Source organism: Aotus nancymaae, unplaced genomic scaffold (genome assembly GCF_030222135.1).
Source record: "Aotus nancymaae isolate 86718 unplaced genomic scaffold, 86718_ANA_hifiasm-v0.15.2.pri h1tg000007l, whole genome shotgun sequence".
In the NCBI taxonomy this organism is placed as follows: Eukaryota; Metazoa; Chordata; class Mammalia; order Primates; family Aotidae; genus Aotus; species Aotus nancymaae.
In genome coordinates this window covers 16,726,959-16,751,347 of record NW_026988418.1, presented here as the reverse complement: position 1 = coordinate 16,751,347, position 24,389 = coordinate 16,726,959, and the positions used below count along the sequence as shown (strand labels likewise).

The window sequence follows — 24,389 nt, the reverse complement described above, 5'->3', positions numbered from 1 at the left end:
ACCATGCTCATGCTCATTCACCCAGTGAGGCCAGCGGGGCTCCCCAAGGGCAAGTGTGTCGGCGTCACCTAGCATGTCCGCGTTGGAAGCCCGCCTTCAGCCCCGAGAGGGACTTGTTCTGGCCCCTGGGTGAGGGTCAGAGCCCCTGTAGCCGGACCCGCGGGGCCCCAGGCCGGCCGGGGAGGGGTCGGCTGGCCGACCGGCTGTCTGTCCCGCGCAGTGTGCGCCCCGCACGAGTTCCAGTGCGGCAACCGCTCGTGCCTGGCCGCCGTGTTCGTGTGCGACGGCGATGATGACTGCGGCGATGGCAGCGACGAGCGCGGCTGTGCCGACCCGGCCTGCGGGCCCCGCGAGTTCCGCTGCGGCGGCGGCGCCTGCATCCCGGAGCGCTGGGTCTGCGACCGCCAGTTCGACTGCGAGGACCGCTCGGACGAGGCCGCCGAGCTCTGCGGCCGCGCGGGCCCCGGGGCCACACCCGCGCCGGCCGCCTGCGCCCCCGCCGCCCAGTTCGCCTGCCGCAGCGGCGAGTGCGTGCACCTGGGCTGGCGCTGCGACGGCGACCGCGACTGCAAAGACAAGTCGGACGAGGCCGACTGCCGTAAGCCCCCTGCATACCGCCCGCCCCGCCCGGGGACTGCGGATCCGCCACCCGCTCCCGCTCCCGCTCCCGATCCGCCAGGTGCAGGCTTCCTTGCGTTGCCTTACCTGAATACATGGCCCGGGGTTACCACGGAGGAGAGCAGGGCTGGGAGAAGTGAAGGGGCTTGTTAGAGTTCACGCGGCTGCCGGGCTGCGGAGCTCAGGTCTAACCCCAGAAGCCTCCTCCGGTACCTGTGTCCCTGCTGTGAGCCCTCCCACCCATACTTCCCACCCCATTCCCCAACCCCTCTGTCCAGAAACCTGGCCCGCCCAGGAGCTCCTCCCGCCTTTCTACCTGCTGGGCCTGCTCAAACCTCAAGGCCTGGCCTAGACTCCTCTGACCTTCCCCATCCCTCTGCTGGGGAGGTCCCCAGCAGCCTTCTCCTGCAGCTCACCTCACACTGATGTCCCCATCTGAGCATTCCTAGCCCCGCCCTGCACCCTGAGCTCCTAGAAGATGAGGAGGCTCTTAGGAGTCTCTGGGCTCCCAACCCCCACCCCCAGCACGCCGCCTGGCACAAGAAGGGTTTGCTCAGTGGATGAAGTCATTAAGTAATGAGCAGCAAGACTCAAAAGAAGGCCCTGGAGAGAGGCAGGGACAGGGAAACAGGAGACCTGGGTTTAGTCCTGAACCTGCCAGCCAGAGTGCTGTGTGACCCTGGGCAAGGACTTCCCCCTCTCTGAGCTTCAGTCTCCCGTCTGTACACCGGGGTGCCTTGGCCGGTGTCCTCTGAGGACTCCTGAGCTCAGCCACGGATTCTGTTGTTGCCCAGGGTGGCTATGGCATGCAGATAGGGGTGGTGGGGAAACCGTCCTAGCACCATACTGACTCTGATTCCCTCCCCTTGCCCTCTCCTGGCAGCACTGGGCACCTGCCGTGGGGACGAGTTCCAGTGTGGGGATGGGACATGTGTCCTTGCAATCAAGCACTGCAACCACGAGCAGGACTGTCCGGATGGGAGTGATGAAGCTGGCTGCCTACAGGGTGCGTGTGGTCAGGGCACAGAACACCTCCTCTGTAAGGATGCCCTGGGCTCTGCTGACTCTCTGGAGAGAGCAGAGTTGGGAGGAGTTTCCCCTTGGTCCCAAGATAAGTTTTCCCCAGAACATCACTTGCCCCCTAAATCACCTGGCTCCCTTTCCATGGGGTCCTAGTGGCACCAGAACTGGATTTGTAAAGACTGCCAAAGCTGAAAGAGGCCTAGGGGGATGTGATAGGGTACTTTGAGAGGTCCAGCCCCCACCATTGTCCAGGTCCCAGCCGCTGAGTGGCTTCCCTCATTAGTTCCCAGGCTGAGCAGAGGCTGTCTTGCTGCTCAGGGAGCTCCTTTCATTCTCAGATGGCTCTTCTGGTCACAACCTGCCCTCTGCAGGAGCAGGGACCCTCACTCACTAGTCATCTGGGGGAATGGATAACAGACCGGGCAGAGTGGCAGCTTCCCCTATCCAGGGCCCATGGGGCAAAGGTCCCCCTAGGAGATGGTCAGCCTAGCCTCTAAGGACTCTCTAGAGCTGCTGCCTGGTCCTTCCGAGGACCTTAGTCCTGCAAGATCAGATGCAGATCCACGCAGCCCTGCCCAGCTAGATAAGACTTGGCCTCCTAATCATCCCTGGGGTCCTGTCCTGTGAGCAGAGCTGCCTGTCCTGGATTTACCTGTCTGTCCTGGGCCACGCTCCAGGGACCTGTGAGGGGCTGGAACTAGAGCTCTGCTCACCTCCCATGGGCCCCGGCCCAGCCCAGCCCTTCTTGTCTAAGGTCTCACAGGCCTGTCCACTCTGTTGTCCAGCCCAACAGTCACCTTGTGAAGGTCCCCGCAGATTTCAGTGTAAGAGTGGTGAGTGCGTGGACGGTGGGAGTGTGTGACGCACAGAGAGACTGCCGGGACTGGTTGGATGAGCCTCTGAAAGAGTGTGGTGGGTGCCTGTCTACACCCACTGGCTGGACTCAGTGTCCTGCCATCCCCCTCCTGGTATCTGGACTCGAGGCGCTCCTGTACCCCTGCCCTGACACTTTCTGCTCTGACCCTCTCTTTGGACTCCTGTGCTGTCCTATGTCTTCTCATGGGGCTCTTTGCCCCCAGGCCTCTGGTTCTGCATCGCTACAAAGTTCTAAAGGCTTTCCTATCCCTGGTACTAAAAAGTTATGCTTTCTCTCACAAACCGGGCCGCTCCTCATCCCTTCCCCATTCAGACCTCTGAGTGCGTGCCTTCTGAAACTTTCTCTCTTCCTCAGTGTTCCTGCCCTGCTGACCTAGCCAGGGCCCTGGGATCTGAGGTCTTCTAGCCCCTTGCAGAAGGTCCGGCAGAGGGAGAGGTGGGCACAGCAGGCAGCCAGCCAGTTGAAGCACATCCAGGGCTACCGCTGAGGCCATACCTGCGTGGGAGTAGGGCAGACCCTGCAGCAGGAGATGGCACCACCCTAAGCCCTAAGGAGCTTGGACCTGATGGGAGACCAGACTTGCAGGCCAGACTAGAGTGAGGCCTGGAAGGAAGCAGCTGCCCTGATGGCCGCTGCAGCTATCAAGGTGGGCTCCAGGCTAGAAGAACAGAGGGCCCAGGTTGTAGATAGGGTGGGCCTCCCGAGAACATGCTGGAAACCCACTGTGGACTCCAGGAAGGTTCATGAGTCATTTTTTCACTGTTCCCAGAAGGTCAGGGCTCTCTGTCCTGGAGGACAGAGCCTAGGTCAGTCCCTCCCTCTCCTACCTCCTGGCAGACTGTTTTCCCCAGCATCTCCCGTCCTGGGCACTTAGAGGAGCTTCATGTTTCCTCCCGTTTTGAAGATTAAAAACTGATTGTGAAAGGAAGAGTAGCTGAGTGAAGGTGACTCAGCTTCTACCTGAGCTGGCAGGAGACAGATACTCCCTCTGCCTCCAGGACCTGCCAAGAGAAGGAACTTGTGGAAAAAGGAACAGGGAAGGCAAAGCTACTGAGCCTTGCTCCCTCCACACCCAGATTTGGAGTAGCCAGGGACTGCTAGCCTACTAAACTGCCTCTTCTCTCGTTGTCTGCATGACACACCAAAGAGGAGTATGTACACACGTGCTTGTGTCTGCGTGTGTCCTGTCTGTGTTGGTGAGAGGCCAGTGTCTGTATCCATATCTTCTGTTCTGATTAAAGCAGGGGGACTGCATTCATGCATCTGTGTGTGTGATCCCATGTATGTGTGAATGCATCTATGGAGTCCATGGGACTGTCTGTGCTCTGCACATAAGCTGGTATGTGTGCATGCAGGTGTGTGCATGCAAGTGTGTGCATGCAGGTGTGTGCAGTGACACCACTTCTTCCTTCCATGGAAGGAAGCCTCAAATACTACTCAGGCCTCTGTGCCACTCTACCCCATACCCCTCCTCTCCTGGCTCCCCAGCGGAATCATACCCAGGCTAGGTAGAATTAAGAAGGACCGCAGACTTCCCTGCAGGCATCCTGGGGAAAGGCTATAGGGATGGATAGGTGCAGACCTGCTCTCCTTTCTCTTCCCCTCACCCACCTCAGCCCTGGAGGACTCTGCCTTCCTTTATCGGAAGCCAGTCACTTTGAGCTCTCTCCTTTCGCCTTCCCCTTTCAGAGCCATCCTACCTACACATGCCACTTCATCCAGTGCTCAGTAAATACAACTGTTGGGTTGCTGCTGCCTGCAAGAGGAGAGGAAGGAGGCGAGTGGATGCATGATGGGGCAGTGAGTGAGTGGGAGAACAGATGACTGGACGTGCTCAGGGATTAACGCAGGAAAGGAACGGTCAGGGAGGGCTCCGAGCAACTGAAAGATTCCTGGAGGTGGGAGCTGCCATGGCTCGGCCCACCCCCAAGAGTCTGAGGCTTCCCGGGGCTGGACCTGGCTGAGTCATCCCGGGTCCCCCAGTCATGGGGTTGCCATGGTCTTGTTCTTTCAGTTCCACCAACATTCCTGGGAAACAGGAGGAGGCCCAGGGGTAAAGGGGACATTCCCTAAGCATGGCTCAGGCTGGAAGTAGGGGCACCCCATAGCTGTGCATGGCCTGGGGTGGGCAGCTCAAACCAGCTATATGCATGGCCATGGCTGGCTCAGCTCAGCACTGCTTGGCTTGGCTGGACTGGCGGTGCATGAGCCTGGGGGGCAGAGGGGCGTGGCACGTCCCCTTGGCTTGTGGAATTAACCTTCTGTGACTCTAAAGTTCAGGAGATGCTGTGAGAGCCTTGATCCTGGCCTACCTGACCTCCCCTAGGACCCTGCCAGAAGGTAGTGAGGGAGTGGAGGATGGGGAACCAGAACCAGATGACCGCCGGGCGTCCCGTCACCTCTTGCAACAGGTGGTAGTCCTGGGACCAGTCCCATGACAAGATGGAGGAACAGGGACAGGTGCTGAGAGGAGAGGAGTTGAACAAATCCATCATATTAGTTCATGGTAGGAGAGAACTGATTTAGCAATGGCTCCAAGTAAAAAAAAGGCCCAGGAGTCTTAAATAACCACAAGCACATTAGGGGTCATCCTGTGTTGTTCAGATTCCTTCTGCGTGGCAGACTAGCTCCGGGCCCTGTCCAGAGAGGGACATGGACAGATGGAGTAAGTCCAGAGAAAGGCACCCAAATGGCAGGGGCCCAGATATCAGTGCTTTAAGGAGGCTGTGAAGGAGCCTGTGGGAGCTCTGAGGGAGCCTGTGCACCCTGGCCATCCCCACGCGGCAGAGCTGGGAGCAGAAGCAGAAGGCTCAGCAGGCGGTCCTGGTTCACAGTGGAGCCGGCTGCCTCCGGGGGAAAGTGGGCTCCCTGGGACTGAGATGTTTAAGCAGGGGCATTTTGGAAGGGATTCTTGGAGTATCCTGAGGGTTGGATGTGATACACGCAGGCCCCTTCAACTCTGAGGTCACGAGGAAGCAGGAGCTGCAAGAAACATGTTTGTGAAAGGAAAGACCTTGAGCCACTGGGGAAGGCCTAGCTGCCCCCAGCTCGGTGCGGGAGAGAGCCCCAGCCAGGAGCCAGGGACCTGAGCTCTGGTTCCCCTCTACCCTGTCTCTGTGTCTGGCCTTGAGCAGAGACCTGCCCTCTCTGTACTGCCTCCTGCTCAGACACCGGGCAGATGAGACTGAGGCTCAGTGAGGTTGTGAAGCCCTCCTGGCTCTGTGAGAGTCCCACTGCCCTGAGGTTCTGCTTCTGCTCTAGGGCCTACCCCTGCCCTGCCCCCACTCCTCCTGGGCTCCTGGAGCCTCAGGAGCCCATGTCCCTCCCCAGGGCTGAACGAGTGTCTGCACAACAATGGCGGCTGCTCACACATCTGCACTGACCTCAAGAATGGCTTTGAATGCACCTGCCCAGCAGGCTTCCAGCTCCTGGACAAGAAGACCTGTGGCGGTGAGACCTTCTCCCACACCCCCAAGCAGAAGCAGATCCTCCTTCCAGTTCTGACCCATTGCTCCTCCCCACAGACATTGATGAGTGTGAGGACCCAGATGCCTGCAGCCAGATCTGTGTCAATTACAAGGGCTATTTTAAGTGCGAGTGCTACCCTGGCTACGAGATGGACCTACTGACCAAGAACTGCAAGGCCGCTGGTACGGACACCTGAGGGCAGGGGGACAGCTCTGAAAGGAATATAGGAAGCAGCGTGTTTCCACCTATGTGAGGAGTGGATGTGTACAAGAAGGTTGTGTTACTGAGAAGTGCAGGAATCCTTGGTCCCTTATCTAGCTTGGGAGAAAGAATTCAGCCAAGAGACAATTAGTAACATAAGCAAAGGTTTATTAAGAAGATAAGAAGGCCGGGCGCGGTGGCTCATGCCTGTAATCCCAGCACTTTGGGAGGCTGAGGCGGGTGGATCACGAGGTCAAGAGATCGAGACCATCCTGGTCAACATGGTGAAACCCCGTCTCTACTAAAAATACAAAAAATTAGCTGGGTATGGTGGCGCGTGCCTGTAATCCCAGCTACTCAGGAGGCTGAGGCAGGAGAATTGCCTGAACCCAGGAGGCGGAGGTTGCAGTGAGCCGAGATCGCGCCATTGCACTCCAGCCTGGGTAACAAGCGCGAAACTCGGTCTCAAAAAAAAAAAAAAAGGAGATAAGAGTACTCTCCAAGACAGTAGCAGGCTGACCCAGCTGGGGGCAGCAGCAATAGCTGTGTTTCTTTAAAGGGACAGTGTACTCTGAAAGGTGAGGCAGAGCGGGGCAGGCTGCTGAAAGAGAAACAGCCAGCAGCAGCCTCAGAGCTCTGCATTGGGTTTTTTTCTTGAAGTTCCCGTCTCTGTCCTAAATCTCTGCCTTTTTGTCTAGTTTTCTCATTCCTGCCTTAAGTCCCTGCCTGTTCCTCACCTGGTTCCCACCCAGGTTTGTGGGACCTCCCCTTACTATTAGTTCATGCGCATGCCCAGCTCTGGGTACAAATGGTATCTAATGGTGGCATCGCTCATTACTGCCACCCCAGGAAGGTTGTATAGCAGTCAAATCTTATTGGGCCTGCATATCTTAGGAATTTACCCTTTGCCCTCCCCCTCCTCCTCAGCATGCAGCTAGCTACATTCCTCCCGGTGAACTGCAGAGTGAGCAGCTACTGGGCATCTTAAGGGGTGTTCCTTTCTGCACAGGTATTTCCCCTCCTCTCTGCTCATATCTAGCATGCATGTTTTGGGTGGTCTCTGGTGTGAGATTTCCCAGACCTCCCTTTTCTGAGGGGCTCCCCCTTCTGCTCATGTCAGCTGTCTTCCTACTCTAACCGTTGCACACACAGTGCTCACACAAGGCACTGCATACTAACACCCACACAGACACGGTATAGAGCCACCCAATACAGCCCACAGAGATGACACTCATACAATGGAATATATAGACAAAATTGAACCACAGAGAGGCTACACACACAGCATAGGCGGTCTACACAAAGAGCCTGACCTGGGCAGACCTACACATTGATCACTTCAGCCAACTGAATTAATTCATTGTATTCAGTTGTTTATATTGAACACCTAACATTTTGGTAGGCACTGGGGATTCAGCAGTAAGCAAAACAGATGCAAATCCCTGTCTGCCCTCAAGAGACTTATATTCTAATGGGTGAGCCAGGCTAGAAATCAGATAAATAAATAAAATATAGTGTATGGCAGATGGCGTTAAGGGCTAAGGAGAAACAGAAAAAAGAGAATGGGAATAGGGAAGTCCAGGTGAGCAGTGGATTATAGTTTTAAGTGGAATGGTCAGGGAAGCCCTCACCGAGAGTGTATTTGAGTAAAGAAGGTGGAGGAGTCGGGTGTGGTGGCTCACACCGTAATCCCAACACTTTGGGAGGCCTAGGCAGGAAGATTGCTTGAGGCCAGGAGTTCAAGACTAGCCTGGGCAATGTAGCAAGATCCCATCTCTAAAAAAATTTTTTAAATTAGCCAGGTGTGGTACCATGCACCTGTAGTCCCAAGCTACTCAGGAGGCTGAGGCAGGAGGATCCCTTGAGACCAGGAGTTTGGGACTGCAATGAGTTATGATGCCACTGCACTCCAGCCTGTGTGACAGTGAGACCTTTTCTAAAAAAAAAAGGAAAAAGGAGTGAGGGAGGTGACACAGTGAGCCACCGTGCAGTTATCTGCAGGAACAGCATTTCAGGCCGAAGGGTGAGAAACTGCAAAAGCCCTAATGCAGGAGCATGTCTAGTATGTTCAGGAAATAGCAAGGAAGCTGATACAGTTGGAGCAAGGAAACTAGGAAGAGATGAAGCCAGAGAGGTGGCTAGGGGCAGCCCAAAGGGCCTTCCAGACCATCGGAAGAGCTAACTCTGGATTTCACTTTAAGTGGGGGGAAGCCACTGAGGGCTCTGAGTAGGGGAGGGACATGGTGTGACATTTTAAGAGGGTCCTTCTGACTGCAGTGTTGAGAACAGACTCTAAAGGGCAAGGGAGGAGGAAGGGAAACCACTTAAGAGGTTATTGCAATAATCCAGAAGAGAGGTGATGGTGGCTGAACCCATATTCCCACATTATTGCTGTGGGAATAATGAGAAGTGGACAGACTGCAGATATAGTGCAAAGGCTAGCCAACAGGATTTGCTTATGAATTGAATGTGGGATGCGAAAAAAAAAGTTACAGCAACTGAAAAATAAGGTTGCTACTTATGGGCTTGGGAAAGATGGTGAGGGAAGCAGTTTTGGAAGAATATTAGACTGTTTTAGACGTGTTAACTTTACGAAAACTGCTTAGATGTCCAACTAGAGATATTGAGTAGGCAGTTGGATATATGAGTCTGGAGTTCATATGCATGTTAAATACAATACGTAACATATAAATTATAACAATACGGCAGCCACAATACTGACATGTAGCCCATAAACCCAAAAAGTATACTACCCAGACTGTACAATATATAACACATACGTTAGTATATCACATACGACATGTAACCTGTTCTTGTCCCCATATAGGACACATGTCATACATGACACAGATTATGTAAATGCACTGGAGACAACACGCAACTACCCATGCATACAGAAAATCCACACATATTTAAAGTGCAATTACATAAAATCTCAAATCATAAACACACGGGGTTCCTGTCACAGTCACGGCCCTCATTTAAAATCACTCCAACATGCCCCTTTAACCTGACTTCTGCCTTCAGGGAGGTGAAGAGTCATTGCCGTCATTTTGGGGTGAGGGCAATCACAGCTTGTCAGTGGCAGATCTGGCCCGGAACTCAGTTTTTGTCCTTGCCCCCTCCTGCTCCTTGAGCCCATTCTCCATGCTCTCCGTTTGTACCACACTTCTGTCTCACCCCCGCCCTGCTTTGAATTAGTCTCCATCACTACACACAGGTCACACACCCAGCCCCAGGCCCTACATGGCTCTGTGCTGGTCCCATCCTCCAGGGAGCACATTAGCCTGGCACAGATGCACAGTGACAGGGACTGGTGGCTGGCAGAAGTGTCAGCTGGAAAACAAGAGAAGGCACAGGCAGCTTGAGGGACAGGTGTTACTAGGAGCAGCCCGTCAGACAGTGTTGGTGCCAGAGAGTGGCCCAATATATCTAGAAACAACCTGTGGGAGCTGGTGCTAGGCCCTCAGAGGCCTGTGGGACAGGGACCTTCCATATGGAGTAGCCAGGAAAGTCTAGGTCACTTATTTATAATCTTAAAATCTAACCCGAAATCTAAAAACCCCACAGCTTTTGTGTATACATGAGCAGCTGTGTGTTGTCTCTACTGCATGTATATCATCTGTGTCGTATATCACATATGTCCCATCTCTGCCATTGGCTCAGGACAGAGAACAAACTCTCACCCAGCTCATAGGCCCCTCTGTGATCTGGCCCCTGCCAAGCTCTGAAGCTCATCTCTTGCTATGTCCCCAACACTTTCTGTCCTGAGTTTTCTTTCTTTTTTTCCTTTGGGACAGGGTCTCTGTCACCCAGGCTGGAGTGCAGTGGCGCAATCATGGCTTACTGCAGCCTTGACCTCCTGGGCTCCAATGATCCTCCCACTTCAGCCTCCTGAGTAGCTGGGACTACAGGGATGTGCCACCATGCCCAGCTGATTTTTTTTTTTTAATAGAGATCAGATTTTGCCATATTGCCCAGGCTAAATTCCTGGCCTCAAGCAGTGTGCCAGCCTCAGACTCCCAAAGTGTTGGGATTACCGGTGTGAGCCACCGTGCCCAGCCCTGAGTTATCTTTCTAAGAAATTTGCTTGCTCAGGTAGTTCGTTCTTGAATCACACCATTAGGGCCCAAGCAGAGAAGGTGGTAGTGGCCGGAAAGAAATGCATGGTGGGTGGAAGGGGCAACCTGAGCAAAGGCCCTGAGGCAGGAAGCCCGTCCATGGCTAGGGAATGGCATCTGGTAGCTGGAATCAGGCTATGCTGGAGGGGCAAGTAATGAGGCTGGACAGGGAGCTTGGAGTCACACTGGAGAAGGCTTTCAGCACAGGCCTAAGGAGGAACTGGGGAGCCAGCAAAGATTTTGGAGAAGTTTGTATCTAGTAAAAAGAATAAAAATCCTCCTGCTATGCGTGGTGCTCTGCATCTTCTGCTTTCTGTACTCATTATTTCATCTGCTCCTGCAACCTGTAAAGTAGGAATTGTCACGACTATTTTAAGGAAAATGGGTGCGTCGCCCAGCAAGTGAGTGGCAATCTTGGTCTCCAGGCTCCCTGCCTCTTGCACTGACTCTTTCTCTTTCAACCTCCCTGACTGGCAGCTGGCAAGAGCCCATCCCTAATCTTCACCAATCGGCACGAGGTGCGGAGGATCGACCTGGTGAAGCGGAACTACTCACGCCTCATCCCCATGCTCAAGAACGTCGTGGCACTAGATGTGGAAGTTGCCACCAATCGCATCTACTGGTGTGACCTCTCCTACCGTAAGATCTATAGGTGAGCAGCCACATCCTCTGCAGCAAAGCCTGAAGACTGGGGGTGAGGGGTGGTGACAGATGAGGAGGGGAGAGTGGCCTCTGCCTCTAGAGTTCCTTGGGACAGATTGGGGCTTGTGAAGAGATGCAGGATCACAGTGGATATGAAACCTCCGGGATTGTACTGAGGCTGGAGTAGGCTGAGGGTGGGCTCCCTTGGATGAGCAGCTTTGAGCCCCAAACACCTGGGCTCTGTCTGACCTCTGGAGGCCTAATGTGGAAGCAAAAGACACAGGAAATGTTCAGCCAGGGCAGAAAGGAAGAAATTCTGGCTTTAGGGAGGACTTTCCAAGCAGCTCATATCCCTGTGTGTTGGACCCTGGGGACTCCAGATGACTTAGATCTGGTCCCTGCCCAGAGGACGCCACTCACAACACGGTGACATCCATTTGTGATGATGATGAGGAGAAAGTATAGAGGAGGCCTCAGACCCCACCTGGGCCTCTGATCTGACGTGCCTTCCTGGATGGCATCACCCTCAGGCCAGCTTTTCACCGTGTCTTTGACGCCACAGTCAGTGACCTGGTGCTTGGGAAGCTCTTCACACGCTGGAGGAAGCTCTCTCCTAGGACTTTCTCAGATGCCAGCAGCCTGCCTCCCTGTGTGTCTGGGCTCCCTTTAGACAGTCATGCCCTTTTTTTGCCCTGAGATCCACTTGGCAGGAGTGCCAATGACTAGGCACTGGGTAGACACTGAATCACTGATGAAAGAATGATGGGATGGATGGGTGGACGAGTGGATGGAAGCAAACATAGCAAGTGCCACTCACTGACAACTGGATTCCTGCCTCCCCACAACACACAGACACACTCAGTTCACACACACCCAAAAACATAACTAGAACAATGCCTGTCCAAGAGTTGTAACTGAAAGAGGCAGGATTTGGTGACAGACTGATGCGGGGCTAAAGGAGGACATTTACTCCCAGGGAGTGAATTTTGGGAGTTTCAGGGTTTTGGCTTGGGAAGTTTCATGGATGGTGGTGCTGTTCTCTGATGTGGGAAGCAGTGGATGAGGATCAGGGGTCAGGGGCTGGGCCGTCTGGTTGGCCGAGGGGAAGGGAGTGGGGATGAACAGTTTTGTACATACTGAGTTCGAGGTGTCCGCGGGACATCCAAAGGGAGCTAGTTGGCTTTGCCGTCTGGATCTTAAGAGAGTTGTTGGGATTGGAGAGTTAGTTATGGAGGGCAGTGGACACTAAGGAACTAATCACCCAGAGAGAGGGCAAGAAGAAGGAAACCTCTGGGGAACCAGCATTTGGGAAAGAAAGTCCTGCTAATGTTGCCTCCTGAGTGTCTACTGTATTCTTAGCCCTTCTCTCCATTCTCACAGGCATGGTCATTCTTCAGACTCTTAATCTTCCACCCAGACGCTGTGACATCCTCCTAACCAGTTTCCCTGCTTCATTCCCTCCCCTTCCAACCCATCCACTCCACAGATGCCACAGTGAACTAACAGGCTTATTGGATTATGTCCTCTGGCCTGTCCAGTTACCACTGGGGATAAATCCTAATTACTTGGCATGGTACTCAAAGCCCATCAGGATGTGGTTCCTGCCTGCACCTGACACCACATAACCAGCTCCCCGAGTAGCTCACTATTCCAGAGCAGACTTGCCTCTGGGCATTTGCACATGCCGTTCTTGTTCCCTCATAGCTTTCTGTCTTGGTGAACTCAGCTCCTGGCGTACTCATCCTTCAGGACTCAACGATAAAGCCTTCTCCCGCCCTCTGGAATGATGCAGTCTCCATGCCTCTGCTGCCATAACCTCTAATGCTTTCCATAATCACATTGTATTATATCTGGCTCTCTCTAATGGGCAGAGCTGTGGGGCAGCCCCACCTTAGAAAGCCACAGACCATGGCCCATGTAAGCCTGTACCCCTACCCTGGTACCCAGGGAATGTGTAGAGTGGAAATTATCCAAGTTCCTCTAAAAATCTACTGCCATGGCCCAGATGGAGGAGAGACAGGGCAAGGGTGCACAGTAGCTCCAGATGGACCCATGGGTGGAACATCTGCGCCATGACCATCTCTGGTTTCTCTTAAGTGCCTACATGGACAAGGCCAGTGACCCGAAAGAGCAGGAGATCATCATTGACGAGCAGCTACACTCTCCAGAGGGCCTGGCAGTGGACTGGGTCCACAGGCACATCTACTGGACCGACTCGGGCAATAAGACCATCTCAGTAGCCACAGTTGATGGTGGCCGCCGATGCACTCTCTTCAGCCGTAACCTCAGTGAACCCCGAGCCATCGCCGTTGACCCCCTGCGAGGGTGAGTGTCCCCACTGAACTTCCCATTCTCCCACTACAGGTGTTCAGTCCTCTCGTGTCTGTCGCAAGAGCTATCTTGAGATCCCTAGAAACTCTGGGCCACTCAGACACAGGCCATGGGGAAGAAAGTCCTGTTAATCCCCACCTGAGGTTCTCTGGGCATTGGTCACCAAAGTTGTCCCTGGACTCTCCCACCCACTCGTTATATCCATAGAATTGGAGCATCTCAGAGCAGAGTAGGGCTCTAGAGATGGCCTGATAGAAGCTCCTGGGGGAGGAAGCCTTTCCTCAGGCTACTGTAGGTAGGCATCTGGCAGCTGCTCACATACTTCCAAACACAGGTAGCTCATTACCTTCCACAGGGCCTGTTTCATTGTGGGGCAGCTCTGCCCATTAGAAAGTGGGGTTTTTCCCTCATAATCCCAAATCTGTCTCTCTATAACTTCCTCCATTGGCCTCTGGAGTTACATAAAATATGTCTATTCCCTGCCCTGCGGGAGAGCCAGCAAGATTTCCTCAAATCTCAAATCCAAGATCGCTGGTCTATTCTCCAGACTGCCCACCTCCGTCCCCACATCTGTTGCCTATGGTCTCTGGGCCCTCGCCACCCAGGCTGCCCTGCTGTGGGCACCCCTGAATTTTGGGAGTTTGGGATTCTGAACAGAACAGGACTCCCTCTCCCTCAGTGGGGTATCTTGAGATAGTTTTTTTTAGCGTTGTATCATGTTAAGTTTACCAGAATCAACAGCTGCTTCCTACTGCTGTTTCCTTGCTAAACAGGGATTAGAAAACCCTCTTCTTCAGGCAAGGGCAGCTGGTGAGGGGACTGCCACTTGGGAGGTTATATGAGGCCTTGGGAAGTGACCGATAGCTGCCAATCACTGAGCATATGTCAGGTGCTCCCAGCACAGTACTAGGCACTCTGACGGATACGGAGCCTATCATTTCACCCTCACTTCATCCCTGCTCCCTGTCTGTTCTCACGCAGACTTTGTGTTGCGTCTGCCACATCCTGTCCCTCACATCATAGAGTTACACCCAGCCCAACCCCGATCCATTGTGGATCTTTCAGGGTCCCAGCAGGAAACCCACTGCATACTCAAGATAACTGAAGGAGGGTTTCATAAAGGGACTATTTACAAAGGAATGGGTAAGGTCTAGTTTACTATCTTGGATTAGTAACAGTGGGCTACTCCCAGACCTAGTAGGCCTGAGGAGACAGGAGCGGGGGGCGGGGGTTACCTGAGTTAAGAAGGTTACCCACTTTCTGCTCTACAATCAGAATAGAGAGGGCTTACTAGGGGCCTTCCCCACACTGACACCCTAAGGCAGTTAGCCCTGCCAGATATGGGAGAGATGGGCTCACAGGCTATTCAGCTGAGGCTGGGTACAATCTTGGAGAATCCAGCTTTCCTCAAATCCAGTTCTCGAATGAGGTGAAGGCTAAAGTGCCTGCTAATGCTAAGATTTGATGGCTCAAAAGGACTTTAGAGATCTTCTCAGTCCCTACTAAACATAACCCTCAACTAGTCAATGGGTTATTGAGCTCTTGTGACTCAGACTACCTGTCCCCAACAGGAACCAAATTGGGTTATTTTGTCTTTTAGGTTCATGTATTGGTCTGACTGGGGGTACCAGGCCAAGATTGAGAAATCTGGGCTCAACGGTGTGGACCGGCAAACACTGGTGTCAGACAATATTGAATGGCCCAACGGAATCACCCTGGGTGAGCCCTGCCTTTCCTGGGTTGGGGGCCTATTCTAGTGCCTTATCCTGATCACTGTCTGGAACACCATGGGTCTTCTTTCTGGGTCCTCCCATGGGGCCAGTGCCTTTGTTTCCTGATGGTTGCCCTAGGCTGGCCTCAGTACGTGGCCTAGAAATGTGGGCAGGGAGGGGTACAAAAGAGCAGAGCTCCAGATTGGGGTCCCAGGTTCATGACCTGATCCTGCTTCCTTCCCAAGATCTTCTGAGCCAGCGCTTGTACTGGGTAGACTCCAAGCTGCACCAGCTGTCCAGCATTGACTTCAGTGGAGGCAACAGAAAGAGGCTGATTTCCTCCACTGACTTCCTGAGCCACCCTTTTGGGATAGCTGTGTTTGAGGTGAGTCTCGGGGGAGGCATCGGCCCACTAGGAAGCTGAAGCCTAGAAAATGCTTGTTCAAACAGGATGACTCCTTGAGACTTCTTCAAATGAAAACAGGAACAGGGAAACCAACTGATTTGTTTGTATACAATCTGCCAGCTGCCTGCACACAAAGGCTCTGCAGCCCACTCTCCCTCTGGCAGCCTTTCCCACGCTCTCTTCCCAAGACCCCTCTCTCAGAGCACTTCTCACAGGTGAGTTGCTAGGCATGTATGTTTCTTCTCTGTGCCCTTGGCACCTAGCACTGTACCCCATATACAAAAGGTATCCAGTAAAGGGAGGAAAGGAAGAAGGAACGTACATATCCTTAGAATCATTTCCTGCCTGAGAGATGCTATTCAATTCTGCACACTTTTGTTGACCCCTGCCAGACCTGGGGTCACAGAAGTGAATCAGACACTATCCTGGTCTCAAGCAGCTCCCAAGAAGGTGAGGAGCCAAGACCCTCCATACCCTGACCCTAATGACCTTTCTTCTCTGCGAATGAGAAGGCCAGAACCAACCAAGGTCTCACATATTCACCTCTTCCCCAAAATTAAATCCGCCACCAAGGGGAGGGAAAGCAAGGGGATGATGGTCTGTGGTAGTCATTGGCAGGATTTGCTTGCAGCAATATTACTCAGCACTGCTCTGAAATTGTGGGCAAAGCTCCACCTCTAAGTCCAGCCCCTGCTTTAAAAGACAGGTGTGTTGGGACACAAGTGTGTGTGCTTGTTCATATACATAGCATGTACATGTAAAGTATGCATATATGCATGAGTATATACAAATGCATCAGAATAAAGGTGTACATTCCTGTATGTGCTGGTGCTTATACATGTACATACACATACCAAGATGTATTTAGGCTGCATATTTAGCAGCAAATGTAGCTTTCTGTATGTGGATGAACATTTGAATATGTGTTTAGATCTGTGTATAAGGATGCACAGTTGTACCTGTATGTGTGGATTTGCCGACAGATGCACATCTAGGCTTATATGGACTAACCATGTGGACTCATGTGCACACCCAGAGGCTATAGGAAGCCCAGTAGGGCGTAACCATCATAGCTCACACATCCCTTCCAATCTTGGTCCCAGACCCCAGTAATGATAATAGCTATAGAGATTAACCTTGGGTTTCTGCTGGGCTCTAGCAAGCAGGCTTAGTTCAGCATGAATGAGTCATGTTGTGGCTGTCAGTCCAAAGCACAGAATCACTGAATAATCCTCTAAGATAGAAGGGAACCATGAGAGGCACATCACAGATCAGAGGCTGGAAGCCCCACTGTGAATCCATGGACCAAACTGCTCAGGGGAGATTTTAGGGCAGTTCTCATGACTATGGTTTGGGGCCAAGCCCTCAGACTGAGGTCATGGATTTAGACTCCAGACTTTCCATCCTCTGCATCTATACCCCACAGGACAAGGTGTTCTGGACAGACCTGGAGAACGAGGCCATTTTCAGTGCAAATCGGCTCAATGGCCTGGAAATCTCCACCCTGGCTGAGAACCTCAATAACCCACATGACATTGTTGTCTTCCACGAGCTGAAACAGCCAAGAGGTGAGCTGTCTCTGATCCTAGGTCCCAGGTCCCCTCCCTGTGTCCTCTCCTTCCACCAGGCAGGCTGTGTTCACATTCAGGTCACAACTCAGCAACCCCAGGAATAATAACAGTCCCTCTTGTTGGTAGAATACTTTGTCATCATGTTTTATCTCATTTTACCTCAAGTTCTTTGTGAAATAAGGCTGGGTATAAATGAATACATAATGTCCTGTTTTTGCCAATCCTACAAAGTGTGGGTATTACTCTTCTCTTTTCACAGTAGAGGAAACAGAAGCTCAGAGAGGTAAAATACTGTTAGCAGGTGGCAGAACTAAAACCTAAACCTAGGTCTATCTGATTCCAAAGCTGCTTCCACCATGACACATTGCTTCTAACTTGCTATTTGTAGCCATTTTGCAGTGGTATAAGCTAATGTATCTGAGGGCCATATAATAAGTCAGCTTGTTGGCTGGGAATAGAATCTAGGAGTCCTACTACTAGGTTGTCTCCTCCTCTAACACTAGGATATACTAATTTTAACTGTAACTGAAGTGCTGGCTGCCAGGGTGAAGCTGGGGAAGCAAGGGAGTATAAGAAGATAGGATTGGTGCGTGATTCTTGACCTAGAAATTCAAATGAGAGACATAGTATGTGGCATAGGCAAAAACCAAAAACCATGGGCTTATGGGCTTTGGGGCCCAGCAGACCTCAATTTAAGTTCTATCTCCAGTCTAGACATGGTGGCTGATGCCCGTAATCCCAACACTGAGAGGCTGAGGCAGGAGGATCCCTTGAGCCCAGGAGCTCAGGGCAGCAGTGGGCTATGATTGCATTACTGTACTCTGGCCTGGGCGACACAGCAAGACCCCTTCTCTTAAAAAAAAAAAAATTTCCTAGAGTATAGCTTTGACGAGTTTGTTCTCTTTGAGCCTAGGTGTCTTTATCTGTCGGTCTGGGGTGTAATATCCCCACCCCTCAGAATTGTTGCAAGGATTAAATGAGAATATGGGGATAAAACACCAGCTACGGTGCTGGAAAGTACCCAGTAAAAGTAGTAGGGAGGCCGGGCACAGTGGCTTACGCCTGCAATTCCAGCACTTGTACTCCAAGAGCTTTGAGGGAAAAAAAGAAAGAAAAAGAAAAAAAAATACATAAAAAAGGTAGTAGGGCAAGCTTTTTGAGCAGGCCAGGTGGGAAAGGCCTCATCCTCAGGAGGCAGGAAGACCTGGCATGTCCTGTCTGTGCCACAGCTGTCTCCCTCTCTGCCATTAGCTGCAGATGCCTGTGAGCTGAGTGCCCAGCCTAATGGAGGCTGTGAGTACCTGTGCCTTCCTGCTCCTCAGATCTCCAGCCACTCTCCCAAGTACACATGTGCCTGTCCTGACACAATGTGGCTAGGTCCAGACATGAAGAGGTGCTACCGAGGTAAGTAGACCTTCCAGGAGGGGTGGCCCCTTGCAGTGTCAGAACCCTGCCCTGCTGAAATCTTCCTTTGGCTCTGGGACATAGTATGCTGCTGGTTTTCTTCCATCTTCCATGGCTACTTGGTGCCTTTTCAGGGTTTCTCTTTTTTACCTTCCTCGAATGCTCATCCCCCCAGGATCCTTCCATAGCTTTTTCTCACTCCCAAGGAAAAAATGCACATATACATAAAATATTTTAAATTCGGTTTCAGGGAGCTTCTGGAACCCTTTAAAAAACTCATAGTAAGAACGCTTAATCTCCATGGCTTCAGATACATGCAGATAACTATGTGTTTGCCTATTTCTCACCTAGAACTTAACAAACACTACACAGGAGCCCTTCTGCAATATGATTGGGACTAAAAGTAAGTTTATACTTCAACTGCATACATATATTCATGTCCCAATCTTTATGCATAGTCAAGGCCTTTTATTTGAGCCTAAGTCTGCTGCATTATTAATAATTTACAGGTTTAAATGTTTAAAGTGGAATAAGAATTTAAATCTATTGGTATAACAATATGAGTGTAAAATTTTTCTAGATTTATCTGATTTCCCCTTCCTGTGGTCTTTTTATTGGTGGTTTTACTCACAACCAATTCTACAGCAATGTTTTAATGACTCATCTTTATGGCCTCAAAGTGAAGTGCTTAGCATTCAGCTAAATAAAAGATCATAGCCCACCAGGGAGATTAGGAAAGTCTACACAGAAGTGGAATTTGAGCTACGCCATGATGATAACTGTAAGGCCGGTTGCCTTGCCGGGAGCATGGATGCACCCCCCCGCCCCGCCCCCCTCCCCGTGCCGGGAGCTTGGACGCTCCCCCCTCCCTCACTGGGAGCTCGCGCACACACCCCCTTCCCTCGCCAGGAGCTTGGACACACCCCCTTCCCTTGCTGGGAACTCGGACACACCCCTCCTCACCAGGAGCCTGGAAAAAAGCCCCGCCAGAACCTACCCGATACCATTTTGTCCCATCCGGGCCCCACTCCCTGCCTACCATTTTGTCCCATCCAGGCCCCATTCCCAGCCATTTTGTCACGTCCGGGCCCCACTCACCTTGGGCACAACCAGTCAAACGCCTCCACTCCCTATAAAACCCCATGTCTGAGAGGCGTCAGCTCGACTTCTTCGGCCCCTCCTGTCAGACCACAGAACCTCACCCAGGAGCCTGAATAAATTCCTTCGCATTGGATTTTTTCTTGCTGGCCTCAGTTTCTTCCCTTTTAAACTCGGCGAGAACAGACCTTACAATAAGTTCCTAAGTATAACTCAGAGGCAATAACTTAGGCAACAAAATTATCTGTCCAAGTAACCTCCATGGTATTTCCCCTCCAGCACCTCAATCTACCTCAACTACGACGTTAGCCTCTACCACGACGAGGACAGTACCTGCCACCGCAAGAGCCCCTGGAACCACCATTCACAGCCCCACCTACCAGAACCACAGCACAGAGACACCAAGCCTGGCAGCTGCAGTCCCAAGCTCAGTTAGTGTCCCCAGAGCTCCCAGCATCAGCCCGTCTACCCTAAGCCCTGCAACCAGCAACCACTCCCAGCACTGTAAGGAAATGAGTTCTGCATTCTTTCATGACATGGGAGGGCTCCTAGGGAAACCAGGATGAGGGGTATGTGATATGAGGAACCTACCAGAACTGAATACTGCATATCTTTGAGGAGGTTACTGCATATCTGAGAGACAGGTAGAGTGCCAGCTTGTGATTTAGGACTCCTAGGTGCCCCTACCTTACAGAGGGTCTGGCAGGAAGCTGAGACACTCTGAGCCTCAGTTGCTTCTCTTGCAAAGTAGAAATAACCACACTTCCACAACCTGCTTCACAAAATTGCCATGAGAGACAAAGGTGTAACCAATGTAACTGGAGGTGCCCTTGCTGACTCTGTGGGTGTGTGTGTGTCTATGTTTCACAGAGTTTTGATGTGTATATGAGGAGGGGTCCCTTGTGTTTGGAAAGCTCTGATCTCAGTTCCCAGCAGGTCCCCAGATAGTAATACCCACAACCATGGTCTCCTTGTACCTTTTTCCAACTCTGAGATGAAAATAATTAAGTTCACCACTTATTAAATCATTGGGAGCAATAATTGTCACTGCTAGAAATGTTCTATCTCATTAATCAGCAAATACCTTTTTAATTGAGTTACCTGCCAGGGGGAGTTCATTTAAAGGATAAACTATCTTTTTAATTTTTTCCCCTACATGGATGGCCCAGAAACCAAGCTGCTTGGCAGCACCTTTCTAATTGGTCCTATTTTGCCAACAGAAGCTGGGTTTTTGGAGTGAAGCACTTACTCCAAAGTTTGCAGAGGCAGGCAGAACATGTGTGAATTCCAGTTCCTCTCATCTGAGGGCAGAGCCCCTCACGAGCTTCTTCTCACTGGCTTCCTCACGCTCTAGGTTTTAATGTCACTGTCCAGTGTTCACTGTGGCGCAGAGCGGGAGGACAGCAGCATTTCCACAGTTAGCTCTGGAAGCAAGCAGTGCAGCTCTTTTCTCTCCTTAATTGTTAGACTGTCTTGGAGTAACATGGATACAGTCACATTGAGAGCGGATGGGCCTTGGGCCATTGCTGGGGGAAGTCATCTCCCCATCTGCAGCAAGTGTAGATGATGGCTCCTTTTCACACCACAGGGAGCGGTCAGGAGGATCTAAGGGAAAAACACTTTCTGAACTATAAAGTGCTTCACAAATGTTACAGTGAAGATAGTTGTAAGAGTGAGAAGATGGCACAGCATAGTTTTTCAAAAAGACAGTATATTTCACTTTTCAGTTTAAAATGTGCTTTTACATATATTTTTAAAATTTAGGCCTTACGACAACCCCATCGCACTCTCTACCCTCTTTGAACTAGGCAAAGTTGTGCCAAGCATTTTATATTCATTTTAAATGAATTATTTCATTTAATCCTTACCATATCCCTAGGATGTAGGTAATATCACCATTTTAAAGATATAAAAGTATAATATCATGTGATGTATTTATGATATATAATAATTTGCCCAAGGTCACATGGGTAGTGAATAGTAGAGCTGGGACTTGAACCCAGAAGTCTGGCACAGAAGCCTGTGCTCTTGATTACTCTACACTATACTATGTCCCATTGTAATTACTTATGAAAAAGTAATAATAATAATGCAGACAGACAGCTCACCAAAAATAGTACTGGCAAAGAAACAGATACTGATGGGAAAAGGCAAATGGCCTAGTCCATCAGCAACACAAAGACCTAGGTACTCACCTTGCCATGCACAGCCCCAGCTTCTGACCACCATGGTGCTGTGGAAAGGGTATGGGACTTGGGGCATGAGTCCTGGGTTCAGGTCCCAGCTCTGCCACTTTTCTGTGAGTCTTCACACCCCTCAGTTAAGACTCAGTTTCCTCACCTGTAAAATGGAGATAACCTCTGTCCTGCTTGCCTCACAAGAGTTGTGATAGGATCTGGAAAGACTGAATTATTAGGTGTTAGCCAGGATCATCATCTTAGAATGAAGATGAGATGCAGTTGGGTAGTTCTCACCAGTTGAGGCCAGTATGGGCTTGGACACACAGTGGCAGAGCATCATTCTGCAAATGTTTGTGTTTTGCAGATGGAAATGAAGACAGTAAGATGGGCTCAACAGTCACTGCCGCTGTTATCGGGATCATCGTGCCTATAGGTGAGCGTGGCCCCCAGTCACTGAGGAGAACAGAGAGACCCTGCTCAGGCCTTGGGAAAAGCACTCGCAGGGTAGAGAACTTGGCCTGCCCTATTGACTTGTTCTGCCCTTGCAGCCTTCCTGCCCACCTCACAGTCCTGATTTAATTTGGCTTTTCAAATTAAATCAGGCTCTTTAGGACCTGGCCCCAAGTGATCTTCCAAGTACCTCCCCCATCTCCTGCCTCGATTCACACTCTACACTCCAGCCACGTGAAGTGCGACTGTATGATCCCTATTCTCCCCAGGTCCTAGCAATGTCTGGCACATGGTAGGAAATCAAGGATTTGTTGAATTAATGAATAGAGCTACTTACCATTCCTTTAATAGGTCATACTATCTTGTTTTCTTTCTTTGGTTTTCAACAAGTATTAATTAAGCAGCTACTATGTGCCAAACTCTGTGATAAGGGGAGGAAAGGCAGTTAAAGATAAATAAGACATGGTTCTGTCCTACAAAAGTATATAGTCTTGTTGGAGAGACACACATAACACAGATAAGTTCGTTATAATCTGGTAGGTCCTAAGGTTAAGCTGTATGCACTGACTTCAGAGACAGTGCTGAGGATAGACTTAACTTGGGCTGGGGGAGAGGGTAAGAGTGTAGGGGAGGTTTCCTAAGGGAAGTGATATTTGAGTTGGGTCAGCAAAGTGAAGGAGGATCAGGAGCAGTCCAAGCAGTGGAGACAGATTGAGCAAAGCCAGGAGTAGGAAATGGCCTAGAAGGGTCAGGATGGGCTGGGTTTAGAACTAGAAGGAGATTAGTATGGCCACAGTATAACACTTGGTTAAGACTTCACAAAGAACCATGGGGGCTGATTCATTCTCTTCCACCCCAATGTTCACAAAGTATCATGTACATCCCTCTCTTAGCAGTCTCATCTCTTAGCAGTATCTTTGAATTGTGATTGTCCATTCAGAGCTTTCTCTCTCTTACTTGCCTATGAGTACTTCAAGAACAGGAATTTTGTCCTTTTATCCTGGGACTCTTCAGTACGGCAAGTTAGTCAGCAAATGTTTTAAAAACTTCTCCCCTGTCTGAGACACTGTGCCAAGTGCCAAGGATCCAGGGAAGAAAAAGATAAAGACTTTAAGAGCTTTCAGTCTTTAATCAGAATAAGCAAAAATAAAGTCATTGAATGTAGATGTTAATACATATCATAATGTGGTATATAATAGGGGCATGTTGGATATAGATAGAGACAGAGGAACAGTGTAATAGTGGCATGATATTCCTGTGAAAGGATAGTAGAAGGAAAGGTAATTCCAGAGGAAAAGTGGAGCTTCTGGAGAAGATGGCATTTGAATTGGCCTTGAAAGGCTTCACCAGAAAAGATGATGGTGAGATGATTATTTCAGGATTATTTTGAGTGGAGAAAGATAAATCTACCCATTTCTTGCCATCCTGTGTCCTGTAGAAAGAGGCAGATGTATGCTGTTTTGCTGACATAACTTACTCTGAAATAATATTTTTAATTTCTGGTAATCTGAGGGGTAAAAGATGAGTATTGTTTCCGTGACATTTCCCTGTGAGGTAGAGTATCTTTTCATAAGCTTATCAGCCACTTGACTTCTATTTTATCTGTTATGAATCACCTACTCACAGTCTTTTCTTATTTTTCTATTGGCTTTTTCTTATTTATAGAAATATTTATACATGATGAATATGAAACCTTCAAAATATATGTCACAAATATTTTCTTCCAGTCTGACATTTGGTTTTCAAGTTTGTTTATGGTGTCTTTTGCCATGCATAATATAAAATTTTTAAGTATCAGATTTTTCAGTCTTTTGTTTTATGATTTCTGGGTTTTGTGTCTTGCTTAAGAAGATCTGCCTCACTCTAAATTATTAAAATATTTCCTGATGTTTTCTTTTTGTACTTCAAATTATTTTTAGTATTTAGATATTAATCTATTTTGAATTTAAATTTTAGAGTATGGTATGAGGTAGAAGATTGAACTATCTTTTCTCTGTATACCTGTCTAGTTTCCCCAAAACCGTTATTAAATAATCCATACTTCTCTCCTGACTTACGCTGTCATCTTTATTATAAACTACATCCCATACATCCTTTGATTTGCATCTGAGCAGTTTATTTTCCTCCACTGATTTATATTTCCTTACATACTATTAGCACAACCTCATGATATGTTACACTCACAACATCTTCTCAGCTATTTTTATTCATTTTCTCTTCTAGGTGAACTTCAGAATAATCTTATAAATTCTGTAAAAATTTTGATAAAATTTTTATCAAGATTGCT

General features: G+C 50.2%; 1 protein-coding gene across 3 annotated transcripts in view; it reads left to right on the top strand.

Moving 5' to 3' along the window:
* Nucleotides 1–24,389, top strand: part of LRP8 (LDL receptor related protein 8) — a 78,847-nt gene that overhangs the window by 44,124 nt on the left and 10,334 nt on the right. For 2 of the 3 annotated variants that reach the window (XM_064372370.1, XM_064372369.1), the window contains exons 5-16: nt 221–598; nt 1,502–1,624; nt 5,849–5,968; nt 6,043–6,168; nt 10,786–10,960; nt 13,048–13,275; nt 14,882–15,000; nt 15,239–15,378; nt 16,826–16,967; nt 18,222–18,374; nt 19,752–19,976; nt 22,017–22,085. In XM_064372370.1, the coding sequence (XP_064228440.1) occupies nt 221–598; nt 1,502–1,624; nt 5,849–5,968; nt 6,043–6,168; nt 10,786–10,960; nt 13,048–13,275; nt 14,882–15,000; nt 15,239–15,378; nt 16,826–16,967; nt 18,222–18,374; nt 19,752–19,976; nt 22,017–22,085 (1,998 nt within the window). The remainder of the gene's footprint in view (nt 1–220; nt 599–1,501; nt 1,625–5,848; nt 5,969–6,042; nt 6,169–10,785; nt 10,961–13,047; nt 13,276–14,881; nt 15,001–15,238; nt 15,379–16,825; nt 16,968–18,221; nt 18,375–19,751; nt 19,977–22,016; nt 22,086–24,389) is intronic. The other variant, XM_021667791.2, reaches the window with a different exon arrangement.